This window comes from Convolutriloba macropyga, chromosome 12 (genome assembly GCF_964194025.1).
Source record: "Convolutriloba macropyga chromosome 12, txConMacr16.3, whole genome shotgun sequence".
NCBI lineage: Eukaryota > Metazoa > Xenacoelomorpha > Acoela > Convolutidae > Convolutriloba > Convolutriloba macropyga.
The window spans coordinates 56,014,631-56,041,274 of record NC_134479.1 but is presented as its reverse complement, the minus strand read 5'-3'; the positions used below and the strand labels follow the sequence as shown (position 1 = coordinate 56,041,274).

General features: G+C 33.1%; 1 protein-coding gene across 1 annotated transcript in view; it reads left to right on the top strand.

Moving 5' to 3' along the window:
- Positions 1-10,455: 10,455 nt before the first annotated feature.
- LOC142350554 (uncharacterized) overlaps positions 10,456-26,644 on the top strand; it is a 57,937-nt gene continuing 41,748 nt past the window's right edge. The window contains exons 1-4 of the mRNA XM_075402404.1: positions 10,456-10,483; positions 19,071-19,240; positions 25,243-25,262; positions 25,337-25,374. Coding sequence (XP_075258519.1) covers positions 10,456-10,483; positions 19,071-19,240; positions 25,243-25,262; positions 25,337-25,374 — 256 coding nt within the window. The remainder of the gene's footprint in view (positions 10,484-19,070; positions 19,241-25,242; positions 25,263-25,336; positions 25,375-26,644) is intronic.

Sequence of the window (26,644 nt, the reverse complement as noted above, 5' to 3'; positions counted from 1 at the left end):
AGCTGTTTAAACGAAGGAGATTAGCAAGATAGTGCTTCAACAGCAAATCAGTAAGGTCATTTAACCTTTCCCATAAAACACTTTACTAATGTCAATTTCCAAAGACGTACCTCACTGCATTACAGCCAAGCTGTTTAAACGAAGGAGATTAGCAAGATAGTGCCTCAACAGCAAATCAGTAAGGTCATTTACCCTCTCCCATAAAACACTTTACTAATGTCAATTTCCAAAGACGTACCTCACTGCATTATACCCAAGCTGTTTAAACGAAGGAGATTAGCAAGATAGTGCCTCAACAGCAAATCAGTAAGGTCATTTACCCTTTCCCATAAAACACTTGACTAATGTCAATTTCCAAAGAAGTACCTCACTACATTATACCCAAGCTGTTTAAACGAAGGAGATTAGCAAGATAGTGCCTCAACAGCAAATCAGTAAGGTCATTTACCCTTTCCCATAAAACACTTTACTAATGACAATTTCCAAAGACGTACCTCACTGCATTACACCCAAGCTGTTTAAACGAAGGAGATTAGCAAGATAGTGCCTCAACAGCAAATCAGTAAGGTCATTTACCCTTTCCCATAAAACACTTTACTAATGGCAATTTCCAAAGACGTACCTCACTGCATTACACCCAAGCTGTTCAAACGAAGGAGATTAGCAAGATAGTGCCTCAACAGCATATCAGTAAGGTCATTTACCCTTTCCCATAAAACACTTTACTAATGTCAATTTCCAAAGACGTACCTCACTGCATTACACCCAAGCTGTTTAAACGAAGGAGATTAGCAAGATAGTGCTTCAACAGCAAATCAGTAAGGTCATTTAACCTTTCCCATAAAACACTTTACTAATGTCAATTTCCAAAGACGTACCTCACTGCATTACAGCCAAGCTGTTTAAACGAAGGAGATTAGCAAGATAGTGCCTCAACAGCAAATCAGTAAGGTCATTTACCCTCTCCCATAAAACACTTTACTAATGTCAATTTCCAAAGACGTACCTCACTGCATTATACCCAAGCTGTTTAAACGAAGGAGATTAGCAAGATAGTGCCTCAACAGCAAATCAGTAAGGTCATTTACCCTTTCCCATAAAACACTTGACTAATGTCAATTTCCAAAGAAGTACCTCACTACATTATACCCCAGCTGTTTAAACGAAGGAGATTAGCAAGATAGTGCCTCAACAGCAAATCAGTAAGGTCATTTACCCTTTCCCATAAAACACTTTACTAATGACAATTTCCAAAGACGTACCTCACTGCATTACACCCAAGCTGTTTAAACGAAGGAGATTAGCAAGATAGTGCCTCAACAGCAAATCAGTAAGGTCATTTACCCTTTCCCATAAAACACTTTACTAATGTCAATTTCCAAAGACGTACCTCACTGCATTACAGCCAAGCTGTTTAAACGAAGGAGATTAGCAAGATAGTGCCTCAACAGCAAATCAGTAAGGTCATTTACCCTCTCCCATAAAACACTTTACTAATGTCAATTTCCAAAGACGTACCTCACTGCATTATACCCAAGCTGTTTAAACGAAGGAGATTAGCAAGATAGTGCCTCAACAGCAAATCAGTAAGGTCATTTACCCTTTCCCATAAAACACTTGACTAATGTCAATTTCCAAAGAAGTACCTCACTACATTATACCCAAGCTGTTTAAACGAAGGAGATTAGCAAGATAGTGCCTCAACAGCAAATCAGTAAGGTCATTTACCCTTTCCCATAAAACACTTTACTAATGACAATTTCCAAAGACGTACCTCACTGCATTACACCCAAGCTGTTTAAACGAAGGAGATTAGCAAGATAGTGCCTCAACAGCAAACCAGTAAGGTCATTTACCCTTTCCCATAAAACACTTTACTAATGGCAATTTCCAAAGACGTACCTCACTGCATTACACCCAAGCTGTTTAAACGAAGGAGATTAGCAAGATAGTGCCTCAACAGCAAATCAGTAAGGTCATTTACCCATTCCCATAAAACACTTTACTAATGTCAATTTCCAAAGACGTACCTCACTGCATTACAGCCAAGCTGTTTAAACGAAGGAGATTAGCAAGATAGTGCCTCAACAGCAAATCAGTAAGGTCATTTACCCTCTCCCATAAAACACTTTACTAATGTCAATTTCCAAAGACGTACCTCACTGCATTATACCCAAGCTGTTTAAACGAAGGAGATTAGCAAGATAGTGCCTCAACAGCAAATCAGTAAGGTCATTTACCCTTTCCCATAAAACACTTGACTAATGTCAATTTCCAAAGAAGTACCTCACTACATTATACCCAAGCTGTTTAAACGAAGGAGATTAGCAAGATAGTGCCTCAACAGCAAATCAGTAAGGTCATTTACCCTTTCCCATAAAACATTTTACTAATGACAATTTCCAAAGCGTACCTCACTGCATTACACCCAAGCTGTTTAAACGAAGGAGATTAGCAAGATAGTGCCTCAACAGCAAATCAGTAAGGTCATTTACCCTTTCCCATAAAACACTTGACTAATGTCAATTTCCAAAGAAGTACCTCACTACATTATACCCAAGCTGTTTAAACGAAGGAGATTAGCAAGATAGTGCCTCAACAGCAAATCAGTAAGGTCATTTACCCTTTCCCATAAAACATTTTACTAATGACAATTTCCAAAGCGTACCTCACTGCATTACACCCAAGCTGTTTAAACGAAGGAGATTAGCAAGATAGTGCCTCAACAGCAAATCAGTAAGGTCATTTACCCTTTCCCATAAAACACTTTACTAATGTCAATTTCCAAAGACGTACCTCACTGCATTACACCCAAGCTGTTTAAACGAAGGAGATTAGCAAGATAGTGCCTCAACAGCAAATCAGTAAGTTCATTTACCCTCTCCCATAAAACACTTTACTAATGTCAATTCCCAAAGACGTACCTCACTGCATTATACCCAAGCTGTTTAAACGAAGGAGATTAGCAAGATAGTGCCTCAGCAGCAAATCAGTAAGGTCATTTACCCTTTCCCATAAAACACTTGACTAATGTCAATTTCCAAAGAAGTACCTCACTGCATTATACCCAAGCTGTTTAAACGAAGGAGATTAGCAAGATAGTGCCTCAACAGCAAATCAGTAAGGTCATTTACCCTTTCCCATAAAACACTTTACTAATGTCAATTTCCAAAGACGTAACTCACTGCATTACACCCAAGCTGTTTAAACGAAGGAGATTAGCAAGATAGTGCCTTAACAGCAAATCAGTAAGGTCATTTACCCTTTCCCATAAAACACTTTACCAATGTCAATTTCCAAAGACGTACCTCACTGCATTACACCCAAGCTGTTTAAACGAAGGAGATTAGCAAGATAGTGCCTTAACAACAAATCAGTAAGATCATTTACCCTTTCCCATAAAACACTTTACTAATGTCAATTTCCAAAGACGTACATCACTGCATTACACCCAAGCTGTTTAAACGAAGGATATTAGCAAGATAGTGCCTTAACAGCAAATCAGTAAGGTCATTTACCCTTTCCCATAAAACACTTTACAAATGTCAATTTCCAAAGACGTACCTCACTACATTACACCCAAGCTGTTTAAACGAAGGAGATTATCAAGATAGTGCCTTAACAGCAAATCAGTAAGGTAATTTACCCTTTCCCATAAAACATTTTACTAATGTCAATTTCCAAAGACGTACCTCACTGCATTATAACCAAGCTGTTTAAACGAAGGAGATTAGCAAGATAGTGCCTTAACAGCAAATCAGTAAGGTCATTTACCCTTTCCCATAAAACACTTTACTAATGTCAATTTCCAAAGACGTACCTCACTGGATTATACCCAAGCTGTTTAAACGAAGGAGATTAGCAAGATAGTGCCTTAACAGCAAATCAGTAAGGTCATTTACCTTTTCCCATAAAACACTTTACTAATGTCAATTTCCAAAGACGTACCTCACTGCATTACACCCAAGCTGTTTAAACGAAGGAGATTAGCAAGATAGTGCCTTATCAGCAAATCAATAAGGTCATTTACCCTTTCCCATAAAACACTCTACTAATGTCAATTTCCAAAGACGTACCTCACTGCATTATACCCAAGCTGTTTAAACGAAGGAGATTAGCAAGATAGTGCCTTAACTGCAAGTCAGTAAGGTAATTTACCCTTTCCCATAAAACACTTTACTAATGTCAATTTCCAAAGACGTACCTCACTGCATTACACCCAAGCTGTTCACACGAAGTGGATTAGCAAGATAAACTTTCAATAACAAATTAGTAAGGTCATTTACCCCTGACCATTTTACACTATATTAATGTAAAATTCCAAAGATGTATCTCACAGCATGATACTCAAGCCTCTTACACGAATGGGATTAGCAAAATAATCCCTCAATAACAAAATAGTAAGGTCATTTACCTTATCCGTATTAAACTTGAAAAAAGTCAACTTCCACAAATGTACCTAACAGCATGATACCCAAGCTGTCCACACGAAGAGGATTAGCAAGATGTTTTAACGATAAATTAGATAGGATGACTCATTTGTTTGCCAGATCACATGATGAAAGTTGTAGTCAGCGAATTTTGCTTGATTTCATTTTCCAAATCCAAAAAATGTCGTGTTATTGAGTAAATTTTGATTCGAAAATGTCGTTTTTTACTTAAGGTTTGCAGAAAAAAATGTTTTGTGTTTATTTTTTTCGATTTTTAGTTTTTAGTATTTTTAAGCCATCTTTGTTCATTTATTTTTTTAATTGTGGTTTCTCTTAAATGTTTAATGATTCAAAATTTGAGCATTTTAAATAAAGTGTTAAAGAAAAATGTGTACTTTTTGTTCTTTTTTCTTTTCGATTTTGAATTTTTTTTTAGTTTTTGATGTTTTTCTGCAATTAATTGTTCAGTTAAATTAAAGATGTGTTTTACTTGAACAACAATTTATCCCAAATTGACGCTTTTTACATAAACTTTTAAACAAAGAATGTGTATTTGATTTTTTTGAATTTCGATTTTTCAGTTTTTTTTTAAATTTTTATGTTTTTAAGCAATTTTTGTTCATTTAAATCTTCTAAAGTTTGGTTTACTTGAACAATTAATTATCCGAAATAGGCGCTTTTTACATAAAGTTTTCAACAAAAAATGCCAATTTTCATTTTTTTTAATTTTCAATTTTAAGGGTTTTTTATGTATTTAAGAGATTTTTCGTTCATTTCAGTTTTTATAATGTCGTTCTCCTAAAACAATTAATTATACAACATTGGCGCTTTTTACATTAAGTTCTAAACAAAAAAAATATTTTGATTTCTTGAATATTTGAATTTTACTTTTCAATTTTTTAAAATTGATTTATGTTTAAAATGGTTTTTTACTGTGTCATTTTAGACTGTAATTTTAATCTGGCGATTTCATTAAAAAATTATGTATTACCATTTTGAAACTGTCCATATCTTAGTTTTTATCCAATCAATTGATCTGTCGATTCTGATTTTGGAATGTGCTGATGCTGAGAAACATTATGGATTCATTTTTTTGTTTGGCTATGTGGTCTACAAAATGGTTAGTAGAGATTTAGATTTAGATTACACGGAAGCATCAACATTTAAAACGGTAGTAACTGATCAAAATTTGAAATTATTCAGTGAGTTGGATTGCACTAGAGTAACAGTAAGGACACAGACTACTATCTTGACACTTCCGAAGGATTTGTGGAGAACATTAGAGGAAGTTAGACATCATAGCCTCCATCAAAACGAAGTGAAAGTCAACAATTCATTGCTTTCTCATCCAACTTATTTTGAAACCATTGAAAGAATTTGAAGAGAACAAGGGCTTCACCAGTTGATAGACAACAAAGGTATTCTGTTCCGGTACTCTCTTGACATAAATCACTACATGTTCACTACATGTAGAAGACATGTTCAGAATGAGATATTTGGATGAGAGTTTATGAGGTCTAGCTGCCTCTAAAGTTATCCACAAATACTTCGTGTCAAACTAGTTATCTGTGTTTTTATTGTTACTCTAGTGCAGTCCGATTTAAATGATAAATCCGATTTGTTATCGGTTACTACCATTTTAAGTGTTGATGCTTCCGTGTAATCCAAATCTGAATGAAGTGTTGAAAAAAAAGATGTTGAAGGAAGTAAAAGAAGAATCAGAGTACTTTGCATTTTTTTAGACCACTTATGCTCAACAAAGCCAAAAGACAAATGAATTGATACTGTGCAACACATTCCAAAATCGTATCTGACAGTTTATTTGATTGGATAAAAATAAGAAACGGACATTTACAGAATAATAGTAAGACGTATTCTGAGCTTACCTTTTTATAGGCTACTTCTGAAACTGTCTTATGGTTGTCTCAAGAATATAGGTTACTCTTAAGGCTTACCTGACTAACTAAAGTTCTAGATCTCTAGTCTGTCACTCTTCTATCTGAGCTTCAGTAGACAGTGCTAAAGTCTAACGTATATCTCAAAACTAAACAAGAGCGGAGTAGAGAGAGAGAAATGTACTTTATTATTAAATCAGGTCTGTGACTAGTACCGACTAACGGGGTAAGTGAAAAGGGATAAAGGGAAAACAGCCAAACATTGACGGAAAGGTATTTTCCCTTTTTCAACAAATCAGGGTTGAGTATTTCAGTCTTTATTTTATTTAAATAAAAAAAGTTTTCAAGTCTTTTGTTGGAAGTCAACATTGACTCCAGCTTTCCGGGGTTTTGAGTTTTTTGAAAATTTTCTGATTGGTACAATAAATCAATTTCTCTTTATTCTCTCTGAAGGATTTTCTTTTCTGTTTGAATGTGTTGCTTGTAGTTCGTTCGTCAGTAATTCGGCTCACAGACACAGGTTGCATCAACAACCACAAAAGTATCTATTCCAGCACCAAATCCAGTGGATGAAGATCCTTTCGGGTAGGCCCAGTGTTGAAGTTGGAGGCGCTCCTGATGTCTGGCGACTTACCTGACCTACTTGATTTGTTTATGTTAGTTGTTAAATGTTTAAAATTTTTCTCTATATTAGGTTCTCATGTTAGGTATTGTAATTGTTCTGTTATACGTGGTATCCCTTCCGGTTGCAAAAAAAAATATAATTATTTGTTCAAAATGTTATATGGAATTCGGTGGAAAAATCGAGAGTAGCTAGGTAGTTTGTCAACGAAAAGTTGGTTGATTTTAACGAGAATCATTAGTGACATGTGACTGTTTTGGCCATGTTAAATTTTGTTACTGAAGATGAACATGTATTATTACTTTTGATGTCTCACGAAATCAGGAGTTACTTTGATGCAATTAATTCTTATGAATTGTTTTGTCATACTTCTACAGGTTTTGGATTTGTTAGTTGTTACGATTAGTGTTCAGTGTTATTGTTCGCGTTTTCTCGTGTCTGTAAATTTAGAAAACATTATAGATCTCGCCTATAGTTTGTAATGGGTATGTGCAAAAATGACCAATTGCCTTATTCCCATTAACGGTTATCTCACCATTGGATAAATTTAGTAAGTTATCCGTCTACGCGCTTTATTTTTTAAAGGTTCGCCTGATACGACACATTGATATTCAACCTTCCAAATAATTCCTTTGGTAATCATAAATCCTTTGGGAATTATATCATATTAGTTGTTAATAGATGTACAGTTGTTAGTTGTTACTATAGAAGTATGCATGTAAAGGTAATTATCAGCTTATGCATGCAATAGTTTCATGTTATTATTTACATGTGCAAAAATGATGTTCTAATTGCTATTGTCTTGTTTTTTAATAATCAGTCTGTAAAGTAATAAACTGATATATGGATTTGTCAAAATTTTTTTATTTGAAATTTTAGAATTTGGAATATACCTATGTTTCGGTTTGTTAGAAACTGTTAATATTTTGTCATTTAATTTATCAGATTTGGTTATAAAATATACTTCATACATGTTGTTATTTTGAATACCAAGTTTTGAGCTAGTGTTACATAGTAATGTTATTACTGAAATAGGTAAAATTGTCTTGTCATGACTCAATCTATTGAATAACTATGTATACCTTATGTGTTGAATTCATTGTGCATGTCTGTTACATAACACCTATTTTGTGTTATTATACACTGTCTTGTGCATATTGTTTATATCTATTCCTATTGTTCATACTACAAATTATAAGTTACTTTTTGGTTTTTGCTTTTTTTACAAAAGTGCATATATCTAACTATGGAAAATCTTTGCATATATTATAACAAATCTTTGCATATGTACATGTATAGTTCTATCAGCTAAGAATAGGGTAGGTAGACGCTTAGAAAAGTAAAAAATTGAGTTCCATCTAAAGTTTATTCTACATCAAGTGCTATACCAATTGCTATAACTATCAGAAGTTATAAGGGATATAAACTGGTGTACAATTGTAGAGGATGGTACAAATGTAGAGGATTGTACAAAGTTAATGAATTGTTATCTGGACAAATAGATTAGAAATATAGCAAATAGTTTGTTCAAACAGTTGGAGTATAAATTGTTAATGCAATAAGGGTAAAACACATATGCAGAGAGGGATTCATAGTTTTATAATAGTTGTTCAAATTTATTCAATCTAAAGTGTTTGAATTTCGACATTGTTACTTGTTCTCAGTTGGTGTCGTTACAATTTGTCCGTTTGTTTGGGATGATTCGTTCTGACCCTATAATGCTTGTATTTTTTAAGAAAATGATCGTCTTTTGACAGAAAATTAGCGAGGAGATTAGTTATTTCGTCAATTGGTACGTCAGTTATCGACGCTTCAACTGTATTCCTTATCTCTATTTCAATTTCCGTTTTTTTCGTTCGTTATTGAACTGTTTTCTATTACTAAAGGCTCTAATCGTTACGCTGACTTCTAAGTGGTAAGTGTGATATTCTTCACACGGTTCAAGCGCTTCGATTGGTACAATTAGTGGTCGTTCCGGTGCTTCCTTGGGTTGAAAAATGTAATTATTCTTAATGAGGTCAAAATTACGTAAAATCTCGATAGTATAGTCCCATTTTAGCTTATATCCGTAGTTTAAGAAATACGGTGAGGTTAATTGATCGTTAATATGTATGTAACTCTTAGTAGTGTTAATGTTCTTATCGCGTAGGAACGTATATTATATCAAGTTGTGTATTAACTTTCTTTCGTGTACCCGATAATTGTAGTTTTTGTACATCCTTCGGTGTTGGATGTAAGAAGTTAAGGCTTAGTTGGAAAATTTGATGTTCGAACACATTGTAAGCCGAAAGGTCTTGGGATGCCTTGGCGACAAGGTAGTCAAAAGTACAAATTACTGGTACCTTAAACTCGTAGTCGTAAACATTCATGAAGCGTTCTGTAAGACTATAGAATTGTTTTAAGATGGGGTATGTTGACTGATGTAGTTTATCTCTCCCCATATTCTTAGTACTACGTTTTACAGTGTTAGTTTTCTCGGATGGTAGAGGCGGGAAATATTCCGAGACGCGATCTTTTAAGTTATGTAATGGTGTAATAACATAATTATAATCTCGGGAATCGAATGGCATTTCAAAACAGTTACGTAGTTACGATAGTAAAGGATTATAGTTACTGTTGTGTGGATTTTTAAGAGTTCTCGCGTCCTTTTCCTGGAACCAAATTGTTTCCATGACAGTTTTTGTGGGGGTTTATTCATTGGTAGATTGGTGGAAGAACGATTTAATATTGTTACTCCTAGGTGTAACTGCGTACGGAAACCGGAGGTTGTTCGGTCTAATGTGATGTGGTTTAGTAGCAATCCAACATCGGTGAGCACTGTTCGGTAGTCTGCTAGTTGCCGTTGTGTAATCATCAGGGGGGGGGGGGGTGGTCGTACTGGTGGTGGATAGTTTGGTAAGGGAGGAGAGACATATGTTTCATTCGGAGTTTTGTTACTCGGCCTATTGTTCTGGTAACTATGTGTATTAGTGCTTGTACCTTGTTCATTTGTTCTGTTACGAAACGAATCTAGATTTCGTCGGGTATCCGACTGTCACTTCTTAGCAATGTGTTCTGATATGTGGTTCGCTATCTCTTGTGGTGTACGCTGGTTAGCCTGTGTCTGTTGTTCAGATGTCGCGTTTCCCATTTCTATTCTCATGGTTGTTACTCGATCCTGTGGGTGATCAAAATTGTCATCCGTTTGTGTACTACAATCGGATGCATTGTTGCGGATTGTCCCTGGGCTTGATCGTCCAGAGCCAGGACTCAGCTCGCCTTCTTCCACGTCATAGCTTAGTGGAGAGTCTGTTTTGTAGGGGGATTCAATTTCGTGTTCCATTCTGGAAGCCATTTGCTAAAATTGTTACTGTGTTTAGTACATATTCTCGATTATTACATATGTTACGATTATTATTTTTTATTATTTTTGTTATTAGTTGATTGTTATTTGGTGTCGTTATGACTGTTTTCCATTAGAATTTTCCCGTTACCATCATTACCAATAAATTATGGTTACACAGTATGAATGGATATCGACGGAACATTACTGAACGGTGAGAGTGTTGTGACATATCGTTACGAAACATGTATTTATATTGTTATTGCTATATGAACTATGTGAAAACTACATGTATTTGCGAAATATGAAAATGAGGTATAAAGACTGTGAGATAAATATGGTTAAAAGGGTTTATAAAATGAATAGAAGTGTTTTAAAAAGAGGGGTAGGGAAAATTTATTAACATCGAAGGAATGTGTTGGGCATAAATTGTATAATGTTAGTTGTTCGTGTACTACGTGGTTGTTGTTAAACCTCGTATGTATCTTTACCCCGAATGATTTTTAAAATTTGTTACTTCATTCGTAAGTGGTTGATCGTCGTTTTTTAATATGCCTAAACTATGGCTGCGGTTATGCATTTTGTTAGTCGTTATTTTTAATTAGTCAAAATTTATTGATGGTGGATTTTGTATATGCGTTTACTGTTGGTATCAGATCTTGTTTATTTGTAGATTTATTAGATGGTTGTGGTCTTTCATAAGATGTTGACTGGTTCATATTGTGTGGTTGTTCGTATGAATATGTCTGAATTGATGTAGTTTGTTGTTGTTGTATGTTAGGCGCACTAGGAAGGGGTGCGTTGTGATTGAGAGGCGTATTTGGGAATGATATATTATTTCCCAAGCATTGATATGCAGGAGGTGGAGTAATGAGTTGTGGTGGCAGTGTTTGTAGTTTGTTTTCTGATATTGTTTCCAGTGGTTCTACTCTTAATGGTTCTTGTTTATATTTTCGTTCTGCTAATGGTGGTTTTTGTTTCTTTGGAGATGAGTTTGTTGTTCTTAACTGCAGTCCGTTTTCTGTTCTACGAAATGTTGTGTTATAATGTTTGTAGTTTGTATCCACATAAATTTCTGCAGGTTTATCATTATCAGCATAATCTGTTGTATGTGTTATGTCTGTGGAATGTCTGCGAAACGTATGCTTCTTTTTGGGTTTGTGATTTCCGTATTGTGTATAATTTTCATCGCTGTTGTGGCTACTTTCTTCTTCTTGTTGTATTTGAGCTACTAGTTGTGTTAGTGTTTGAGAAAAGATTTCGAATATTCCTGTAAGAGGTATTTTTGTTATACTGGCTTGTTTGCCAATTGCTTTATGTATTGCAAAAGCGTTGTAGAATTTAATAATTAAGTTTGTGATAAATAGTATCATGCTTATCATTGCGTAGATTATTGCCATTTTTTCTAAGACGTACCATGGCCAACAAAAGATTGTCAGTATTTGTTCTTTAAGCCACGCTCCGTCAAAGATTTCTTTCCAGTTAACACTGGGTTGGTCGATTTGGAAGTTATATCCATTAATGTTGAGATCTCTCAACCATTTATGTGATTGTTCGTAGTTTCTATAGGTTTGTAATAGTCCTAGTTGTTCAAGTTCCAGTAATTTTTGAGCGTTTGCTGATGTTGCTTCTTGTAGTGGTTTTTCGCGATCTCTCATGTATTCGTGTAATAAATCTCGTTTTCGTTCTTGGATTAGTTGTTCTTTACTGTATATACCACTTTCTATTAAAATTGTTTTACTAAACATGTTATCAAGTACGATTTCTTCAGATGATATAGTGTTCAATATTGTTTCTACTTTTACAGGGTAGGGTGTTACTCTATATCTTGCTGTTCCTTCAGTGTCTATTGAGATTAGTTGGTCGAAGTTGCTGTGTGAACATGGGACTTTCTTTGCCCATAAGCATGTTTGTCTTGTAAGTTGATGTACAGATTGTACTCTGTTCTTATACAGTATTGGTATTTTGTCATAACATTCTCGGGTTTTTGGTACATATAAGGGTGATGTTTTTTTCGCGCAATTATACATTTTGTTTACGTTCGTTCATTACGTTTACTCCTTCTTGTTTTACAAATTTGGATCTGTCTCCAGTGAGGATGTATCCTAAGAGTGATGTGTTCTTTTGTACTTGTGTTAATGTTAGTTGTCGAATATTTCTAGTTTGTTCGCAAATTTGTGAATAAAACTCTATTGCTTGTAGGCTGATTCTTGAATATATGTTACTCATGTAGAGGTCCATTTTCATGTTAAAATGTGTGTTTTCGTTTACAAAACCAAAGTAGTATTGTTTGTTATCTTCGTCTTCATATCGTGTTTGTTCTGATATTATTTGTTTAGGTTTAAATTTTATGAATTTTTCATCGTCAAATTTGTCTTTCTTTTTTTTTACTTTTTGTCCTGTTTGCATAACGAATCCGTATTCATAGATTATGTAAATATCGTCGTATTCTGTTTTGTGTATGGGTTGTAGTGATCCGCACTCACTTTCTACGAGTGGGTATACTTCGAATCTTGTAGCGATATTATCTGTTTTATTGAATTTTGCTTTTTGTGTTATATCTGATTTTTGGACTGTTGTCCATTCCGCGTTTGTTTCTATCCAATATCTATCTTGGTATTTTACCATAAATGCGTCAAATCTAATTAATTCAAATAATTGACAATGTGTTTGGGGTTCCCAAACTATTGTTGCTTTTGTGAAAGGTGTCGGTAGACATTCTCCTTTGCGGAGATCGCATGGTAATTTTCTTCCCATATACGAAATTTCTTCAGTTTTACGATATTCTTCAAGTTTATTATGAGTGATATTTCTCGTATTTCGAATGTCCAGTCTAGTATGTGTATTCTGTTTTGTTTTCTTGGTCCTTTCAAGCAGTTTGATTGAGCAGTTTTAATTGCGTTCGGTATCCATATTGGGTTTGTATAGTCATAAACTATTCGTCCGTATGGTGGTACCATAGAAGTATCAAGGTCGAAATGTATTCTGCCTTACATATCTTCAATCTTTTTCTGGTGGTGGGTTAGCGATGTAATTGAATGAAATGTTATTTTGTGTTGGTTTGTATCTTGTGTTTTTAAGAAGGTTTATTCTGGCGAGTTCGTTACGAACTTCATCTGCGTCTAGTATTTTTGTTCTTTGTGCATCTGAGACGTAATAACTTGGTCTATCAGCTCTGATATAGTCGGTGTGTTGTGAACACCATTCTACACGTTCTTTTATTATTCCTGCAACTGCGTATGCTTTTATTTCTACCGCTTGTGCTTTCGATAATAGTTGTACTTCAGTCTTTGTCATATCTAAATCTAGTGGTTTGAATTTACATGTGCTTATTTTGTTTAATTCGTAATATTTAACATTAGTTATCTCTTCTGCGTCTCAATCGGTGAATATGTCTTGTGGTCCTGTTGCGGAGCCGTTGATATTCTGTCCTGTTAGTTCTACAAAGTCTATTTTTGTTTGTCGCTTTGATCTTTTATTGCTCATGCCAAATTTCTCTAATATGCTATCTGTTAATCGTTCTCTGTAGAAGTTCCAATTTCGTGTCCATTTATCGATGGCTATTTCCCACATTGCTTCGTAGTCTGAACTGCTTTCAAAGTTATTGAGTTCTTCTATTTTGATGTTAGGGAAATGTTGTGGATTAGTGTTGACTTTAGTATTTTTGTTAAATACATGGTGTTGATGGTTATTATATTATTGTTGATCAGTTGTGTGGAAATTATTGATACCTTTTTCATTTCTTGTTTTGTTTTTATTTTTAAAATGTTTGATTTGTATTTCCATTTTTTTCATTTATACAGTCTTTAATGCGTTGTCTAGCATCATTTTTTAGTCTTTGTTCTAATTGTATTTTAGTTTCCACTCTCATATATATGTATATTATTATTAATAATAATATGAAAATAATAGCTTTTATTTGAGCCGACATGTGTATGACAGACCAGTGTGTGGATTGTAGAATGTTGCAAATCCTAATGTTTGTTTTGTATATCTGTCATATTTGTATATAAAGTCCATGCAGATGAACGGTGCTGGAAGTGTGGTTGTTACTATTGATGGTGTAGTTGCGTGGAACGGTGATTATAGACAGTGTCGTATTTAATTGTTGTGTTAAATTTAAGTTCGAGAGATGTTGCTAAAACGTTAAGTGCTGCGTTACGTTGTCGATGTGTAAGATTTAAAGTGGTTGTTGGTCTACTTCTTGACCAATTAGTAAGTGTATCACCGCAATTAGTGGGTCCGTACAACGGTGGAGTTGGATTCCAAGTTTTATGATCTAGTGCGAAAAGATATGTATGTTCATTAGTCCTACTTTTAGTAGGTGGATTTGGGTTAAGTATTGGTGTTGATCTTGTTCTACCAGGATGGCTTGATGGTAATCTTATTTCTGGTATAAAGGATGATGGGGATAAAGCTGTGTTTCTTGGTGGCTGTAGGGAGTTTGTTAGTTCAACGTGTGGTACGCTTACAGAAGTATTCGATGATGATGTTTGATTTGATCTTTGCGGTGTTGTGTTACTACTTGCGGATTTTGGTGATGTTGCTGACCAGAGGGAACTATTAGGTGAGTGTAATGGCTGTGCTCGAAAATGTTCTTGAACAAAATTGAAATCTTGTCTTTGTTGGAATGTAGGTGGTAGAAATGGGGTTGCTCTCAATTCAGATTGTTTGGGTGTTTGGATTGTACAATTACCAGAATGATAGCTTGGAGAACTTAAACTAAAATTGTGTAGTGTTGGTGTTCCTGTTCTACTTGGTGGTTCTGAGTTTCCTACTTCAATAGGTCTAATTATTTTAGATTCGATATCTGTTGAAGCATATGAAACGAGTGTTGAATCTTGTGTTGGGAATGATAGCGAAGATCGACGTCGTGCTCTTAAGAGTTCTCTTCTTTCCGGGCGGTCTCGCCGTACGGTATATTGATTTTCGTTTCCGGGATTATCATCAATTTCTGGTGAAGTTGGTTTATTTGTTAAATCTGTAACTTTGTCATGAAGTGGTCTTTCCTGATTATTATTGTTACTTTGATTATTGTTAGACGACGCAATTTTTGCAGGTTATACTTTAAGCTCCTGAGCCGGGTCCGTGTGGTGGGACTTGGATGAATGGTGGTGAGAGAATCATTAGTGGTGTTAATTCTTGTTCTGGTTGGTGTGTTTGTGCTCCTAGATTTGATACCCAAATTTCGTTATTTTCCAGTCTGAGTTGTAATTGACAAATTATAATGTTGCCGTATAATTGTGAATTTTCAGTAAATCCTATTTCTAAATAAAATTTTTGGGAGTGTAGTGTGTAACATATTGATTCTTCTATATCTGGTAAAGGATAAATTTTTATGGATTTATAAAATATTCTATTAACATTAAACAAATGCGTAAGAAGAAATAAATTATCAGTGCAATTTTAACAAATTTAAAAGATTCTAGTTCTATTATATCTACATTATACTTGCATATATGGAAAATATCGGAATGTACTTCATGCATTAGTTTTATTATTGCACTGGTGGACTGGCGTAGATGACTGTACGGCTTCTAATAACTTCGTATATTGTCACTATAACTAGATACGTTGAAATAACTACTATACACGGTACGAGAAATATAGTTAAGAAGAATATTAATTTTAGATAATATTAAATATGTTGCTATTAGTGCGTTAGCAAAATCAATTGTTGAAACTGTTTTAGTGTTTTCTGTATGTTTGGTTTATTTTTGTATTTGTTTGTATTTTAATGTTAATATTAGTGTTAGTATTAAACTTGATCCGGTGGAAACGAGATATAATGCTTCACTGAAGAGTGACAGTTATTTACTAATGTAACTGACACTCAACGGTGTCGCACTATGAAAATACTGTAATTCCAAAAGTGTGTAATTAATGTTATTGATATACAACGATAACGATGATAGGTATCATTACTTATTTAGTTTTTCAACTTGTCGTCTGACAATGTTACAGCGTCTTTTTTGCAAACTATTAGGAAAACTGTGTGTAATTTTTTATATTGCCACACTTGTCTGTGTTAATTTGTTTTTTTAGTTTTTCGAACTCTGTAATTGTTTCAGTACACGGTGCCGTGGTCTTTAGTAGTTCAAAATGTTTTTCTCCCCAAAAGAGTTTTACTTCTTGTCCAGTTTCTGTTTCCCTTTCTATTATAAGAAGATAGTTTTTAGTTGAGATTCTACAGTTCGTTAGTTTAATACTGTCGTTGTCGAAATGTATATGACAATCTGGTGGATATTCAAGTTCAGTATAATCGTCTATTTGAACAACTATTTTTATGCAAAGTTGATTTCTATTCAATGATTTCATAAATTCTGACACTGATAGCATAGGTGGTTGTTCATTACAATGTTTACTGTAATGATGAATTAGTCTGTCAGAAATGAAATTAAAATAATTCAGATTACTTGGTACTGTTGAATCGTTTTTGTTGAAATTTTGTTGATAAAACAGTTGATTGAAGAAGAGATATTCTGTTAGTTTTAATTTCTCAATGAATATTTCGAAGTTTCTCAAATTGGTTTGTCTAGATCGAGAGAGTATGAAATTTGAGAATTTCAGGATTATTTTTTGGCTGTAGAAATGAAATGAGATTATGGCTTTAGAAATGAAATGAAATGAGGTTACGTTTGTATTTGAGACTATGAATTCAAAAATAGAATGAAGTTTTGAGTAGAAGTTGGAAATTTTTTCTCACTGAATATTTGAATTTATGTTTTTGTGTATCAGTTTAGCCGAAATTCTCAGATTTTTCAAATGTAGCTGAGGTTGTGATTTGTACGAGACAAAATCGGAGTTGTGATTTTTAATTCAACTGTTTGTTGCCTCTATAATATTCTTGGCATTTGCATACCTTCCGTTTTCTTTTCTTGGTTCTTGAAGTTGCGAATTTTAATAATTTACTGGGTCTAATTAGACTTTTGGATTCTGAGTTTTCGAATTATAAGATTTTTTCTGAAGTTACTTCAGCTTTGTTGTTATGATTGTTTTTCCCTTGTAATTGGTATGTTGGTATGTAATTGGTATGTTTGATGGTAGTGTGACATACTTTTGTCATGGTATGTTAGAGGTATTAATTTGTTACTTGATGGTGTTTTTGTCACCTGTTGAAATTTAGCTTCAGGTAGGTGTTTAATCAATGGTATAATTGATGTAGATGGTTGAAGTGGATGGTGACGCCTTTGGTGTATATCTTTAATGAGTTACCAAGTTGGTATTTGGTGCAAATGGTGCAAATGTCAAGTAGATGGTTGGTTTGCAAACTGCAACTGTTAATTAGTTGTTTGGTATCGACGTCATGTCGAACGTGTTGTGTGTATGATTGAAGTGCTGTGCAGATGAAGTGTTTACTTCAACTGCTAAATGGTCTTTGTAGATCTATCATGGTAATCACCATTACGTTCATGGCGTTGAATATGTTAATTTGTTTGACATTTTCTGTTTGTTACTAATTGCGTCGTAATGGAACGGTAAGTCCCTGTAATTTGTTTGTAAAACTTCTTTTATCTGCAAATGAAAGTAGTATTGAGTTCCTTTCTTCCTTTGTTCTGTGTCAATGAGGTCCCTGTTACCTTTGGTAATCTTTGTATTTTTTCTAATGAGGATACTAATGAGGATACTCTTTTCCTGCTAATGATAGCTTGTTGTTAACATCCGTTTTATTCGTATAACGTAGGTGGATGGTGACGTATTATTCAGGTAAAATGTCAGTGTGAAATGTCTATTTAGCCGAAATGTCTATTTATCCGAAGTGTCTATTTAGCTGAAATGTCTATTTAGCCGAAATGTCTATTTAGCCGAAGGGCGTTTGACTGATGTTACGCGTCAGAGGTTGTTTGGCCAGTTTTATGAGCCAGAGGTCGTATGACCGATGAGTAATCAATGTGAACTAAATTTCATGTGTTTTAGGTATTGAGCCGTTTGATTGCCGTTGCTCACTTATTGGAAATACCCTGGTTAGAGTACGCTGGATGTTTTACTGGGTTGTTACACGTTACTGGATTGTAACACGTATTGGAGTTTTACTCGTATTAGATTGTTACGCTTAATGGATCGTTACACGTCTTTTACTCGTTTTCTTTAGTTTATCTATTCGGGAAAGAAGAAGTTACCTAAATTGAGGAAGTTATTGAAGAGATGAAGTTAATATTTTTGTAACTGTTTATATTTATATGTACTTTGTTATTTTTAGGTTCCGCATTGTTACTATTGTGTGTGTTCCCTATTAATGTTTGTCCTTATTTTTTTTTATCTGTTTGTCATTTGTTACGTTGTTATTACTTGTCTTTTTATTACTTGCTGTTATTACTTGTCCTTTTGATGTTATTATTATAGGTGTTTAAGTATTATAAATGTTGTATATTATTTTTATTTTCCATGTTCCATAATATTGGCATCTACAAAATGTCTATTCCATTCCGCGAGTCCTCTATCGTGTTATAGCGGACATTGTTATTTGATTCTATTTGTGATCTGATTAATTTATTATTTGATTGATTTGTTTATTGTTTAATCGTCAACAAACTCGAAACGTCTATTCCAGTTCCAAGCCTGTGAACATCAAAAATAAAAACCGTTTGTGTTTTGCTTTTATTGTTTTTTTTTGTTATTTGTTTACATGAAATCATCCTGTCCATTCATTGGTGATTGTTTCAAGGGCTACTATCAATACCTATTTGTACTAGTATATCCTGTTTGGATATTTTACTTGTGATTTTGATTGTTTTGTTGTTTGTTGTTTATTTTATCCGTGGGATTGAGTTTTGACAGTTATTTATAACTGGCTGTGGCAGAGGCGTTGACAGGGGAGAGGAGTGTGTGGATGGTGGTGACGGTGACAGTGAAGAGTGTGAAATGTGTTGGTTACAGATGTGAGCGGGTGAAAGGAATGACGGTGAATGAAGATGGTGGAGAAGATGGTGTTGGAAAAAGATGGTGTTGGAAGATTGGGTGGTTTGAACCGGTTAGTAAAAATTCACACTCTGTTAGAGCAAAAATTATCGCTGAGCATTCTCTGATTAATGTTGATAATCGCATTTCGATAGGCGTAAAGAGTCTGGAATTTGCTGATACTAATTTCTTTTTTCTTTCAGTTGGATGTTGTGGTAATAATGCTGCTCCGATGCCTGTGTTTGATGCATCTGTGATAATATAGAATGGTTTTGTAGTATCTGGCATTGTTAGTTTTAATTTGTGTGTTATTGTTCTTTTCATTTGTTCAAAAACTTGTTGATGTTCTTTTGTCCATTTGAAATCGTTTTCTTTGTGTAAGAGGTTATATAATGGTTGTAATATTGGTTGGATACCAAAAACGTATTTCGCAAGGAAATTTTTTGTTCCGAGGTATCTTTGTAATGCTTTCATGCTTGTTGGTGGTTCCAGTTTTTTGGAAACCATCAATTCTTGAAGTTAAAGGTTTTACTTTTTTGTCTTCAATGATGTGTCCGAGAAATTTAACTTTTTTCAATATGAAGTATGTTTTATCAGGTGCTGCTTTAAGGTTTTCTCTCAATATCATTTTATGATATTCTATTAATGTTTCATACATTTGTGGGTATGATTTGGTTTGAATGAAAATGTCGTCGACATATGTGATTACAGTCCCTTTCCGGATTAGGGGATAGAAGAAATGTTCTAATATCGATGCAAACGCTGCGGGTCCAATGGATATTCCGTAAAATAGTCATTTGAAACAGTATTGTTCGTTTCCAATCGTAAAATGAGTGTATCTCATTGATTGTTCGTCTAAAGGTATTTGGTTATATGCACTAATGAGATCAGCTGTCGTAAATATTGTTCCGCTTATCCGTGTTAGGGCTACATCAACTGGTTCCATTGGCCAGTTGCATTTAGATTCGTCAATCATGCTATTCAAGTATTGTGCGTCTAATACTAAATTTAATGATTCTCCTTTTCGTAGAATAAATTATGGGTTTGTGAATGTGTTCCCTGTAGACAATTGTTCTTTGTTAACAGGTGCAATAATGTCGTATTTCTTCAATACATCTAGTAATTTTTGGATTCTTTCTCTGAGGTGTATTGGTACTTTGCTTATTCTTTGTTTTTTGAAAATTGCATCTTTTTTCATAGGTAGATTCAATATTACTTTTGTTTTTCCACCGTCGAATTTTGTTGTTGCGTAAACTTGTTTGTATTCTAGTATGATTGTTACTAGATTTTCTTATTCCTCTTGTGTTAGATGTGAATGTTGAAAATCATTTCGTTTATCCGTGTTAGGGCTACATCAACTGGTTCTATTGGCCAGTTGCATTTAGATTCGTCAATCATGCTATTCAATTATTGTGCGTCTAACACAATTTTTAATGATTCTCCTTTTTGTAGAATAATTTATGGGTTTGTGAATGTGTTCCCTGTAGACAATTGTTCTTTGTTAACCGGTACAATTATGTCGTATTTCTTCAATACATCTAGTAATTTTTGGATTCTTTCTCTGAGGTGTATTGGTACTTTGCTTATTCTTTGTTTTTTGAAAATTGCATCTTTTTTCATAGGTAGATTCAATTTTACTTTTGTTTTTCAACCGTCAAAATTTGTTGTTGCGTAGACTTGTTTGTATTCTAGTATGATTGTTATTATTTTTTCGAATTCCTCTTGTGTTAGATGTGAATGTTGAAAATCAAACATTTGAATGAATTCTTTTTGTGACGTTGTGTATTTGTTAATATCAAATTTGCATTTAAAATTAGGTTTTCTTTCAAATGTTGCTACTTGTTCAATTGTTTCGTTTTCTTGTATGTTTAGTATTTCGTTATTGTCGTTTTCATTTTCATATGTTAGGTGATATAATGCTGAAAATAAGTCTATCAATTTCGTTTGGTACATTTCTTCTTTATGTTGTTTGAATGTAATGTTTTGATACATAAAACCAACTAGACCGACATTAATTGTCAGTTTATGTTGGTTTTTATTTATTAAGAAAATGTCTATGAAGTGTTCTTTTTCTAACGATAAATCTTTTATGTCTGTAAATGATAAATTTTGAAATTTGTTTATTGGTTCGAAATAGTACATTGATTTGTATATTGTTTTTCCATTTGATTTTTCCATCTGTTTAAATATTGGTATAGGAAAAGTTATGCATTTATGTTGGTCGCGTTCCAAGTATATTGGTTCGTTGTTAAAGATTGGGAATAATCGAGAGTAGTAAGGATATCCCTTTGTACTGTTCATGAAGAAGATAAGGTCGTTATCTATAATTGTGTTAGTATATATTGTTAGTTTGTTCGTATTTACATTTATTATTTCTATGTATTCTTTGAAGAATGGAGTTCCAATTACATTACGATTGCATTGTGTTACGTAAAAATGTATACTAAAGTTATGTTGGGTTTTATTTCTGCTGTTTGATGTCTTGTCAGGTGTTAGATTTAGTGTTACTGTTCCGAATGTTTCCATAGTCGTATTATTTGCTGCTGTTAGTGTTTTGTTAGCTTGTCCAAGGCGTATATCTGGGTTGTTATATTTTATTTTGTTCCAAGTATCTCCGTTCAAGAGATTTAATGTTGCTCCAGAGTCTAATAGAAAATCAATTTCTAGTATTGGTCTTTGCTTTGTAAAGTCTTGTTCAATTTTGTTACACTGGTACATCGGTAGTATCCAGGTTGGGTTACTTTCTAGTGTATTTACAACTGTGTTACAGGTGTCTTCGTTAGCATTATAAAATTTATCCAATATTTCTTGGGCTTCATTTGATGATTCGGATGTGTATTCGTAATCGTCAATTCCAGGTGGGTCATCGTTTTGTCTTTCTGTTTCTATGTTATTTATTCTGTTTTTATTGTTATTGCTGTATTTATTTCCGTCTGTTCTTCGATCTTTTGAATGATATCTATCATTTTGTTCTCTTTGCGTTGAGTTTCTTCTGTCATCCCTTTTATTTTTATTAGAATAATGTCTATTGTTACTACTTGATCGTTGTCTGTATCTATCACTTTTGTTTGAGTCTTTGCTATAATGTCTTTGTCTATTATTATTATTGTAGTTATTATTATTATTTTTGTTGTACGATGAATGCTGTCTTGAGTTACTGCGGTTTGTGTATCTTGAGCTTATTGTTTCTGTTATAACTGTTAGTTCTACTTCTATTATAATTGTTTCTGTTATAACTTCCGCTTCTATTGTTATAATTATTACTCGAGTTGCGATGTCCTTGATAGTTTCGACTGTCTCTGTTATATGAGTTATTGTTGGAATTGTTTCCTGATTGTGATCTGTATGGCGTTCTGCTTCGGGAATTGTGGTATACTGGTGACGTTGATGGTAATTGTCGTCCGTTGATGTTATTCGAGTCAATTCTTCTCTTTGGTAGATTTTGATTATTCCTCATATGGATATAAAATGATCTTTCTTTTGGTCGTGCTATGCTTTCTCTTCGTGGTCTCTTAAAGCATCTTCCTTTTGTGTGACCGTGTGAACTGCAATAACTGCAAAAGAGTGCAAACTTTGGTCTTCCATTAAAGTTTTTTCTATCATATGTGTTATTAATCCCGTTTAGAACGTTACAGATTGTTCCTTCAAATAGTTCTAAATCATTTTGGTTAAAATCGTTGATGTTGTTACAAGCTACATTCATTTGTTTGAGATTTTCACTAATGTTAGTTGTAATTTGGTTGACTTCATCTAGTCTTTTGTGAATGTTTGTTATTGTCCTTGTTAAATCCATTTGGTCTATTTTGTCAACAAGTGTTTTGAATGGCTCATATGGTTCTCTTGGCGTTTGCTTATGATAGGCATGTTTTTTGAAGGCTGTGTTTTTAATTCGTTATCTAAACATCCAATGAAGGTTTGATTCATTACGCAATCTTCTGTATATAATGAGTATGCTGTTTTTACAAGTGTTTCTATTCTCAGTGCGAGTGATCGTAACGATTAATTTGTGTGTTTTTGTAGTTGTTGTAACACTATTTTTGCTTTTTGTTTTGATTTCTCTGAGTCGAACATGTCTGAGAATTCTTTACAGGATGTTTCCCAATCCAAATTGGTTTCACTTGGAAGGGTGGAATACCATTTTTGAGCTGGTCCTTGTAGTGTATGTAATATTAAAGCTGCTCTTTTTACTTTCCATTGATGATGTCCTGGTTCGTTTACTGGTTCAATGCCGCTACTAAATATCATTGCTGCAACTATACTGTTTTAATAATCTTCAACAGTATATGCTGGATCTGTGCCGTCAAATGGTCGTATTGTTGTTGGTACTGAACCACTACTAATGTTTTGTTCTATTTGTGGCTCTTCGTGTATACTCATTGATGTTAATCGTTTATAAAATGGTAAGGGAGGTTCTGTTAATGTCGTTTCTCTTTCTTCTGTGGTGATTGAATTGATCTTCTAGTACGATTTTCTTGTTGTCTATTGTTTTGAATATTAGTATTTTGTATGTTATTATGATTTGAGTTTCTGTCATTGTTTGAGTTTCCGTTTTCTGATCTTAGATTGTTTTGTCTAATAATGTTATCTAATGCTCTTTCAAGTTTGTCGAATACCATTTCGATTGCTTCTTCTTGTCTTCTTTGTATGTTCTCGTTAATTTGTCTAAATTTGTTTTCTATATTATCAATAAGTTTAGTCGTATGATTTGTTACTTTTTCTGTTATTTCCTCTTTGAGATCTTGATAATTGTACATTTTTTGTTCCCAGAATAGTTCATGAACGATTATCGTTCAATGAACTAATATATGTGTTATTTCTATTATAATTATATTGTGTTGGGTTCTGATATTTTCGTCTAACTTTTTGATTTACTGATGGTGGTAGCAAGTTTCCGATTCTTGCTTCTCTGTCTTCTGAATCAGATATATCTATTTCGTCTGCTATGTTCTGTTGGTTTCCAAATAAAGTTAACTGTTTATCTGCTTTTATTGTTGATTTTTGTTTTGATTGTAAATTTGTATTTATTTGGACATCTTTTTGTGTTGATGTTGATGTTAGACTTCTTCACAAGTTAAATGATGAAGAACCTGCTTGTCCTTGGTCTTCAATTTTTACATAGTTCTCTAATCCTTCTATGAAGTTGATGCTATCTGAACATACTATTAGTGTGCTTTCAAAGTGTTGCGAATAGTATTCACTGTTCCAAATGTTTTTAAGTTCGTCACTTAAGTTTTCGATTTGTTCGTGAAATGTTTCTCCAAACTGTATTCGTTTGTCATTAATGTGTTCAAAATTATCTAACCAGAATGTGAACTCTGAGATAATTTTTATTATGTCTGATATTGCTGTTTTTAGTTCTTGTTTTAGTTCCATGATTTTTGTTAACCAATTGTTATAATTCATTATGTCGTTTCTTAGTCTGTCGTTTACTGATTGTATTGTTTTCTTTTGATCGTTTAAGTATACGGTTGTATTTCGTAGTATTTCGTACGTTGTAGATGGTTTTGCTGTTAATTTTGTTCTATCTTGTGATTCTTCGTGTCGTTTTAAGAATGTTTTAAACATATTAGGTAATGTTGTTTCCTTTTGGAAATTATAGAATGTTTTTCTATTTTCTTTTTTGTCTGTTAAGTTAAATTTATAATGTTAATTAAGTTTATCTCTATCCAGTAGTATTACTGGTAGATAGTTTTCCAAGTGATTTCTATGGATGTTAATTTGTTGTACATGTTTTGTTTCTTTGAAGAGGTTTTTCTTCAAATTTATTATTATTCTGTAAATAATTTCGCGGTTTTCTTGCGGGCAATCTCAATAATATACGCGGAAAACTCAAATAAAGCAGAATTCGCTGAATAATTTTTTCATCATATGATCTGGCAAACAAGTGAGTCATCCTATCTAATTTATCGTTAAAACATTATCTTGCTAATCCCCTTTGTGTGAACAGCTTGGGTGTCATGCTCTGAGGTACACTTCTGGAAATTGACATTACTAAATTTTATAATGGGAAAAGGTAAATGACCTTACCATTTTCTTATTGAGAGGATATCTTGCTAAATCCTTCCGTGTGAACAGCTCGGGTACCATTATATGAGGTACGTCTTTGGAAATTGACATTAGTAAAGTGTAACATGGGAAAGGGTAAATGACCTTACTGATTTGTTGTTAGGGCAATATCTTGCTCATCACCATCGTGTGAACAGCTTGGTAATCATGCTGTGAGGTACATTTTTGGAATTTGTAGGAATATGTTCTATACCTAATGATAATACATAGGTACATCCTTTTATCCACCCTTATTTGCTGACATCTAGCTACTTGGATGTTGTTGGGCGCGTATAACCTGCGTGGATCTTTGGATTTTGCTTGGAAATAAAAGATCGTTGGGAACTCAGAGCACTCCAAGAAACTCCAATTCGAAGTTGTTCAAATTGGAGTCTCTTAAGAAGAATATAACATTACCCGGATCAAATTGCTTCAAATGAAAAGTTTAAAAAAAGTTGGTCATCAAAAGCTTGATTTTTGTATAGAATTACGCAAAATTTTTCAAAATTGAACAAAAATGTGCTGACAAAAAATAAAAACCGAAAAATGGAAAAATAGCAAATAAAAAAACATAAAATTTACGCTTTTTGTTAAAAAAGTTTTTAAAAAAACGAAATATTGGAAAAAGAATTTTGGTATATTAGGTTTTCTAAAATAGCATTTTTTCTCGAAGAAAAAACATTTAAATTAAACATTTCACATAACAAACTCCAGAAAATGAAAATAAAGGAAAAACAGAAAAATAAAAACATCAAAAATTTTGTATTTTGTTTACATTATGTAAAAAATGACCTTATTGAAAAAACCTCATTTCAGTAAAACTTCATTTTTTTTCAAGAAAAAATTTTTCAATTAAACGTTTTGCACAGAAAACAAAACTCAAAAACTGAAAAATGAAACAAAATTCAAAATCAGAAAAATAAAAAAACATCAAAATTTTCATATTTCGTTAAAAGCATCATGGAAAAAGACATTTTTGAAAAATGAAAAATAATGGAAAAAAATATTTCAATTAAAAATTTTACACAAAAAACTTCAAAAACTGAAAAATGGAAAAAAAAAATATTTCAATTAAAAATTTTAAACAAAAAACTTCAAAAACTGAAAAATTGAAAAACAAAAAAACATCAAATTTACAATTTTGTTTAAATCATTATGTAAAAAAACGACATTTTAATTTGTTTCAATTAAATTAAATTTAATTAAATTTTAAAACTTGTTTTTAAAAAACTAAAACATGTTTTTTTCAAAAAATATTTCAATAAAAAATTTTAAACAAAAAACCTTCAAAAACTGAAAACTTTTAAAATAGAAAAATAAAAAAATATCAGAGTTTACATTTTTTGTTAAAAAGATTATGTAAAAACGAGATTTTTTAAAATTATTTCAGTAAAACATTGTTTTTTCATTGAAAAATTAAATAAATTGAAAC